The sequence below is a fragment of the Gracilinanus agilis genome, chromosome 4 (assembly GCF_016433145.1).
Source record: "Gracilinanus agilis isolate LMUSP501 chromosome 4, AgileGrace, whole genome shotgun sequence".
Taxonomy (NCBI): Eukaryota; Metazoa; Chordata; class Mammalia; order Didelphimorphia; family Didelphidae; genus Gracilinanus; species Gracilinanus agilis.
Genome location: NC_058133.1, coordinates 24195899 through 24204046, shown reverse-complemented (window position 1 = coordinate 24204046; position 8148 = coordinate 24195899). Strand labels below are relative to the sequence as shown.

The following is an 8148-nucleotide window of genomic DNA, read 5'->3' as shown; positions in this document are numbered from 1 at the left end:
TTCTTCCTTCCTTCCTTCCTTCCTTCCTTCCTTCCTTCCTTCCTTCCTTCCTTCCTTCCTTCCTTCCTTCCTTCCTTCCTTCCTTCCTTCCTTCCTTTCTCTCTTTCTCCTTCCTTCTCTCTGTCTCTGTCTCTCTCTCATTCTCTGTCTCTCTTTTCATTGATTAGAAGCCACTGCCATCATGAATAAAGAGCCACCCAGGGGCTCAAATCCTACCCTGCCTCTGACCTCTCCTGGCTGAGTGATCTGTCCCTCATGCCATCTCATAGTACATTCTACTTTACGTATCTTTAGAGAGTCTATTTTGCACTATACAAAGGTCAGAGAATCTTGGATTTTGAGCTTATGGGTCATTGAGTTTAATCCCTTCATTTTTACAGGTGAGGAAACTGAGGCTTAGATAGTGTAAATGACATTTGGCTAGTAATGAAGTAGAGAAGTCAGGATTTGAATCTAGCTCTTCCACTGCATAGAAATGGGCAATACTTGGATTGGACTGGCTGGTGCTGGCCATCTGGGAAGAAGGAGTCCAGGGCCCCATGCCACTCAAGACTTTTGAGGCAAATCTCCCCGGAGGGAGGGACAGCAGAAGAGAGATAAGCTTAAGGTGTCATTAATCATCATTACACTAATTGCTATAGGATTAGGGGTTTCACAAGGCACCTCCTAGGAGGCTTCTGGGTACCTAACGAGGTATGACAGCAGGTCCCCTAGAGGTCTGGGTGGGTAGGGAAGCTCAGGAGTTTTCTCTGCTGTATTGAAAAAATAACCACCTACTACTCCATCCTACCCTCTTTGGCTCACGCCCTCAGTTTCCCTTAACAACCCGAGGCCCCAAACTGCCTGACACAGATGTCCCGGGAGGCCACACACTCTTCCTGGCCCTGCCAGTTTCTACAACAACTGGAGGAAGAACTCGTATGTCTAAAAGCCCTTTAAAAATAGGCCGAGGACTTTCCTCAAAACGGCCCATGGGAGGCAGATTGTCCGAGGGCGGTAGAATCACAGAATGTCCCACTTAGAAGGGCCCCCCGAGGTTATCTAGTCCAACCCAGGCCTGCACAAGAATCCCCACTGCCACAAGCACCATCAGCTTGAAGAGCTCTCATGATGGGGAGCTCACTACTTCCCCAGGAAGCTCGTTCTCCTTTGGGACAGCTTTTATTTTGGGGAGATGTTTGCAGACGACAAACCTAAATCTGTTTGCTGGCCTTCCACCCGTTCTTAGGTTTGCCTAAGCGGACCGAGGCTGATGATCCATCTGCCATGCGATAGCCCTTCAAGCTTTTTCTTGTCCCAGCTAGACGCCCTGGTTCTTCCCTCTCTGACACAGTGTCCTAGACCGGGTCAAGGCAAGGCAGAGCCCAGGGCAGCGTTCTCCAGCCCATGCCTACCTTGTCAGTCAGCCAGTCACCAAGTCTTTATTAAGCACTTACTGTAAGGCAAAAGCCATAGTCCTGGGGGCAGCTGGATGACTCAGTGCATTGAAAGTCAGACCCAGAGATGGAACTTCCGGACCTGGGTTCAACCTTCAGACACTCCCTAGCTGGGTGACCCTGGGCAAGTCACTTAACCTCCATTGTCTAGCCCTGACCGCTCTTCTGCCTTGGAACCAAGACACAGGATTGATTCTGAGCGGAAGGTAAAGGGCTAAAAAAAAAAGCCATAGACCTCGTCCTCAAGCATGCCAACAACATGGATGCGTGCATGTGGGAGGCAATCCGGGGGGGCGTCTCTGGGGAGGGGGACGGAACAAGGGAAGGCATTTGAGCTGAGTCTTGAAGGAAACAGGGAATTGGGAGAGGGAGGTGAGGGGCGAGCATTCTAGGCATGGGGTCCAGCGGAGGACAAGGGCAGGGCAGGGCAGGGCAGGGTCCGAGGGTAGCAAGGCTCCTGGGGAGGAGAGCATTTTGTAAGTTCTAGAACGTATAGAAAGGTGAGCGATCGGGGGAAGAAATGTGATGACCTTCGAGTCTGGGATCCGGGTTCAAATCCCAGTTGTCACTTACCAGCTGAATGTTGTTGTCATTCAGTCATTTTTTAATCATGTTGGACCCTTTGTGACCCTATTTGGGGTTTCCTCGGCAAACATACTGGAGAGGTTGGCCGTTTCCTTCTCCTCCACTCATTTCACAGATAAAGAAATGGAGGCGAACAGGGTGAAGTGACTTGCCCAGGGTCACCCAGCTTGTAAGTGCCTGAAGCTAGATTTGAACTCCAGGCATAGCATTCAGTCCATCATGTGTGTCACCACCCAGCTGCCCAACTAGCTGTATGAATTTCTTTCACCGAGCCTCAGTTTCCTCATCTGTAAAAAGGATGTTATACAACTTTCTTAATAGAAGGAGATGAGAAAGAAGATACCACCTAAATGGGGCTGAGAGCAGCCTGGAGAGGGGAGCCAATATATGATGGAAAGGAGCCAAGAGGATGCGGGTTCCAATCCTGCCTTTTGTCTCTACCTCGGTGTGACACCGGGAGAGTCACTTTGCCTCCCCTGTGACGCCGGCTCACTCTTTGGTGGCTGGAGAGAGTTTCCCTGCGTGATGAAACCACGGCCCGGAACTCTCCCTCCCGCCTTTGGGCCTCCCCAGCCTGCGCTGGGGCTGATCGCTAAGACTTCGGCCAGCTCTGTTGGCTCTATGAGTAGAGCAAGTGGGTTTAGTGTCCGTTTATTCCCTGCCTGACAGAAAAGAAGCTGCCCCCGAGCAGCCCGCGTTCCAGCAGGCGAGCCAGTCTAAGAGCCGGCGCTCCCAAGGGGCCGGGCAAGAGCAGAAGCGGGAGGAAGCTGGCGGCCGGCCTTCCAAGGTCTCTCGGGGTCCCAGGAGGCAGAAGGAAGGAGGGGGCGCCTCTGAGGCTCAGGGGGCCACCTGGCCGGCTAGCTGGAGTCCAGGATCCTGCAGGAAACCGCCAGGGCCCGACCAACGGGGCCCAGAAGGCCTCGAAGGCTCCTCGGCCAGGTCTGTCTGGCCCGGCCACCCTCTGTAAGCCTTGGAGGGCGCTCAGGATCCACCATCTGGACAAGTTCCAGTTCGTCGGCCCAGCTAAAAGGCGGTGTCGGGCCTGTCTCGGGCCTGTCTCGGGGCCTGTCTCGGGGCCTGTCTCTCAGGGCCGTCTCCAGGCCTGTCTCAGGCCCGTCTCCAGGCCTGTCTCGGGGCCTGTCTCAGACCCATCTCCGGCCCGTCTCAGACCCGTCTCAGGCCCGTCTCCAGGCCTGTATCGGGACCTGTCTCTCAGGGCCTGTCTCAGGGCCTGTCTCTCAGGGCCTGTCTCAGACCCGTCTCTGGCCCGTCTCAGACCCGTCTCTGGCCCGTCTCAGACCCGTCTCCGGCCCGTCTCGGGCCTGCGCGTCCTGTGCAGGGGCTCAGCAGGAGAGGGAGCGCTCGCTCAGCTTGGGCTTCGTCCAGCCGCCGCCCATGCTGTCGAAGAGCAGCCGCACCAGCCGCAGCCTGCCCTGCGCCACCATGGCCTTGGAGAGGGCCAGCACCTCGGCCTGGTGGCTGCGGCACACCCGCTGCAGCTCGTGCCGCACGCGCTCTGCCGGGTACTTGCCCTGGGCTTTGCCCACCCACAGGTCCACCTCCCGGCCCAGCTCTCCGGCGCTCAGCCGGGCCTGGCCCAGCAGGGCCAGCAGGGTCTCGAGGAGGCAGCGGAAGGCCTCGGTGTGGCGGGAGCCGCTCTCCTCCAGCTCCACGGCCCGCTTGAAGCACTCCACGGCGTTGGGCTCCTCGCCCTTGATCCGCAGGCACTTCCCTCGGAGCAGCTGGAGCTCGGGCAGCGTCTCCCCCATGTCGTACTCCATGGCTTTGGCGAAGAAGACCAAGGCCTTGTTGAGGGCCGCCTCGTCCACGGCCATCAGCTCCTTCACAGCATCCACCCCCATGTAATAGTAGACCTGGGGAGAAGGGAGGGAGAGCCGGAGCGGGGGAGACAGAGAACTGGATTTAGAGCTCAGGTCTTCCTGCCTGACCCTCGTGCTCTTTCACTGAGCCATTAGCGGGACAGGCTGACTCTGGAATCCTAGAATCTTAGGTTTCGAGCTGGAAGAGTGGCTTGTTCCACCGCCATGCTCCTACCCAGGCCAGAGAGATGTCAAGGTCATCCCTACGTATAGACTAAAGTTTAGAGCGCTTAAGCCACACAGGCAGCAACTTCCACACTGGGATTTGTTGTGAGGGTTTATTTAGTCATTTATTGAGCGATAGTGTTGGACCTAGCAGGAAGGGCTGGAGCATTCCAAGATGGAATGAAGGAGCAGGAAGTAGGGCTTGTGCTCTGGGAGAGACTCCATTAGGGGTTGGCACAAACTGTGGCGAGCCCCGGGAGATCTCAGACCTGCATCCCGATTTCCTGGGATCCTGAGTGGAGGTGGCTTCCAGCAAGTGGACAAGACCTGCAGAGCTGCACCAAGTGGAGGAGGGGTTTGGGATCTGGTGGGCAGCACCTCAAGCACTCTCTCTACCTGGGTACCTTGGACCACCTTGGCTCTTGGCATCCTGTGATCATCCTTGGATAACCGTGAGAACCCCCAAAGCCACCCTCAGGCCCTTTAGCTGTGCTGGTCAAACCTGGCTGGAACCAGGTTTGAAGCAACCTTCCCAGTGACTCCAGTACTGCTCCTTTGGGCCCTGCCTGGCTTAGGTCAATTAGATTAGAGAAGTCAAGTCCTCCCTTTGCCCCTGTGGTTTGCCCCTGTGCAGAATCCCTTATTCCCATCTTTTATTTAGTTACTCACAATTAAACTGTTAAAAACCTTTACCTTGCCTGCTGGTTCCATAGACCCTGGCCTAGGGTGAGCTGGGTGACCATTAGCCCAACTGCCATTCTTGACAGTTACAAGCTTAGCAGTGAACTCTGGTCTCCCTATCCTGGTTGGTCCTGTCTCTCCTTCAACCCAGTGTGGACCCACAAACCATTTAGATCACATTTTAATATCCCTGGTGCCCCGTCTTTTACAGATTTGAACTGAGGACTTTGCTATTGCAATCCAGAGCTCTTTCTACTGATCTATGATGCCTCTCTAGAGGCTGAGCAGTGAGCTCCCCGTCACTGGAGTTACCTAAGAAGAGGTGAGATGGTCACTCACTGGGGTTGCTGGAGAGTGTCAAGGTAGCTTCTGAGATCCCTCCCAAAGCTGATAATACTCTCACCTTCAGCTTCCTCATGTTTTATTAAAATGTAAATAAAGAGGGGTAGCTGGGTAGCTCAGTGGATTGAGAGTCAGCCCTAGAGACGGGAGGTTCTGGGTTCAAATCCGGTCTCAGACACTTCCCAGCCGTGTGACCCTGGGCAAGTCACTTGATTCCCATTGCCCACCCTCCCCACTCTTCTGCCTTGGAGCCAATACATTGAAGCTAAGGGCTTTAAAAAAAATGTAAATAAAGAGGCCCTGTCTTAGTATCATTTGCTTGGGGCAGGCAGTGCTGCCTCAGAGCCAGGAAGCTCCAGGAGCCGAGACCTCGGCGGTGCGGCCCAAGCGAGGGCAGGTCCCAGAATCTTTGCTCCTATTTCAGACAATTCTCCTTCGCAGAGAAGGGGAGGGGCGGGAGACCCCTGGCTACTGGCTCACCTGACCAATGTCCAGGTAGGTCTTCAGGCCTGGGCACACCTTGACCACCTCCTCCAAGTCAGCCCTGGCCACAGTGAGGTGATTCCTGTCCGGCAGGCCTCCGAGCCCAGCCTTGGCCCGTTCCAGGTCCCGCAGGTACGCTTTGGTGTGGATCTGGAGGGAAGCAGAACCAACTGAGGGAGCTCCGGGAGGGCTGGCGGCTCTGCTCTTCCCTCCCAGGGCTCTCTGCTGCTCCAGGAAAGCCTCCCCGCTCAGCCTTCCCTTGTGGGGTTCCTTAGAACTCGGAGGAACGTGGAAGAGAGCCGAGACGCACCCTGCTCGGCCTCCGAGAGAAGAGCCAGGAAGGAGCCGCCGGCACTCACCAAGGCCTGAAGATCAGGCAAACTCCTTAACATCGGAGCTAGGCCAAGGGGAGGGGGCTGCCTCAGGAGGCAGTGAGCTCCCCATCCCCGGAGGGGCTCAAGCCAAGGCTGGACGGTTCGGGCCAGGGGACGCCCGAAGGCTCCTTTGGTCCTGCCCACCGCTTGGGAGAGGCTGCAACATCCAGCCCAGGAGGTTCCGCCTCCTCTTCCCTCTTTCCCACACGGCCCGCGGCCAGGACTCCCAGAGGCTCCGCCTGCTACCTTGGCCCTGGTGCAGTAGGCCTGCCAGTTGAGCTCGGGGTCCGCCAGGGCGTCCAGGGCCATGTTGCAGATGCCGATGGCCATGTCTTGCTTCCCCAGGAAATGGAAAATCTTGGCGAGCCGGTTCAAGATGGGCACGTGGTCCTTGGCGATGTCTATGGCCTGCGGAGGACAACCGTTCACTGGGTCGGCAGGCCAAGGCGGGAGGACAACATTGTAGAGGTCCAGAAAAGAAGCCAGGTTCATTCATTCATTCATTCATTCGCCCTCATTCACTCAGCACAAAGGGCGAGCCCCGGCTTCTGTCTTCACGGAGCTGCTCATCTAATGAGGGACCCTCATTCCATCCAACTTGAGTCAACAAGAATCTATGAAGTGGGCACAGCTGGGTAGCTCAGTGGATGAGAGCCAGGCCTAGAGACAGGAGGTCCTGGGTTCAAATCCGGCCTCAGACACTTCCCAGCTGTGTGACCCTGGGCAAGTCACTTGACCCCCATGGCCCACCCTTACCACTCTCCCACCTATGAGCCAATACACAGAAGTTAAGGGTTAAAAAAAAAAAAAAAGAATCTATGAAGTGCTCACTGTTGGCAAAGCTCCGAGCCAGATAGTGGGGAGAAGTCAGAAAGGTCCCTGCAGGCCCCACTGAGCTCATGCCTTGTGCTCTGAGTAGGGTCTGGGGCCCAGAGGGGGCTCCCCTAGAGGAAGAAGATCACCCAAACACAGGACAGTGACTTTCCCCATCTCCGTTTTGGCATGTCCTGGGTCTGCGTAAGACATTAAATGGGAGTTTGGGAGGAGTTTTATGGAAGCCACAAGTGATACACAAAGGCCAGCAGAGGACACAGAAAGAGGTTAGAGATGATGGAGCCGAGGACCAAACACTCACCCGGAAGTGTGCCAGAGGCCCGGCAGACACCCCATCAAAGAAAAAGAGCCAATTCACACTGCTTCCCTGCCACAAAGGGAGGGCCCAAAACCTGTATGTGGAGTTTCCAGATTGAGGGGGACCCCTGCCATGTGGCTTGTGGGGAGAGAGGGATTCTGGGAGTACAGATTAAGAGGGAGGAAGGAAAGGTTTTCGATGCCTGGGGGAAGGCTTCTTGCAAATGCTTGGAGGTGGGAGATGGGAAATTGAGTTTAGGAAGGAATTTGTGGTCTAATTGGACTGGAAGGGAGAGTATAAGAAGGAAACTAGTGAGAGATAAGACTGGCAAAGCAGGAGGGAGTCAGACTGCAGAGGGTCTGACGTGCCAGGATGAGAAATTTGTATCCTCGAGGCCATAGAAAGCTAGTGAAGACTTTCAAGCAGAGGAGTGACTTGGGAATGTAATTTTGTGGTGAATCAATTAACAAGAATTTATTTTCAAATAGGATCTCCTTTGATCCTCCCCCAAACCCTAGGCTCTGGGTGCTGTTATTATCCCCATTTTACAGTTGAGGCAGCTGAGGCGATCAAAGACTAAGTGACTTGCCCAGGGTTATATAGTTAGTAAATATCTGAGGTCCAATGTGAATTCAGGACTTCCTGACTGCAGGTCCAACACTATGTACTGTGCCACCTCCCTGGAGGATTTGGGGCCAGTTCCTTCTCCTTTCTGGGCCTTGATCTTTTTCTCATCTCTTAAGATCCCTTTGCAGCTCTAAGTGACCAGCCAAATCTGAGGCTGGAGAGTTCCCTTCTGGCTGGGGATATCAGGGAGGGTTTCCAGGAAGAGGTACCATTTGTTCTTGGCCATAAAGGATGGATATTGTTTGACAAGAGTTGTCCAATGTCAGTGAAGGTCCCCAGGGAAAAGAATGCTGAAAACTTGAATGGGCCCAATTTGTAGTGTCAGACTCAGAAATGGGAGTTGAACTATATTATGACTTAGGAAACCACACAAATTTCCTTCCTTCCTTCCTTCCTTCCTTCCTTCCTTCCTTCCTTCCTTCCTTCCTTCCTTCCTTCCTTCC

The 8148-nt window shown here is 54.7% G+C and overlaps 1 protein-coding gene across 1 annotated transcript in view; it reads right to left on the bottom strand.

Moving 5' to 3' along the window:
• Nucleotides 1-2653: 2653 nt before the first annotated feature.
• Nucleotides 2654-8148, bottom strand: part of TTC22 (tetratricopeptide repeat domain 22) — a 41940-nt gene continuing 36445 nt past the window's right edge. Inside the window, exons 5-7 of the mRNA XM_044674155.1 lie at nucleotides 6193-6354; nucleotides 5570-5722; nucleotides 2654-3895 (exon numbers count right to left, since the gene is read on the bottom strand). Of these exons, the coding sequence (XP_044530090.1) occupies nucleotides 3365-3895; nucleotides 5570-5722; nucleotides 6193-6354 (846 nt within the window). The 3' untranslated portion in view covers nucleotides 2654-3364. The remainder of the gene's footprint in view (nucleotides 3896-5569; nucleotides 5723-6192; nucleotides 6355-8148) is intronic.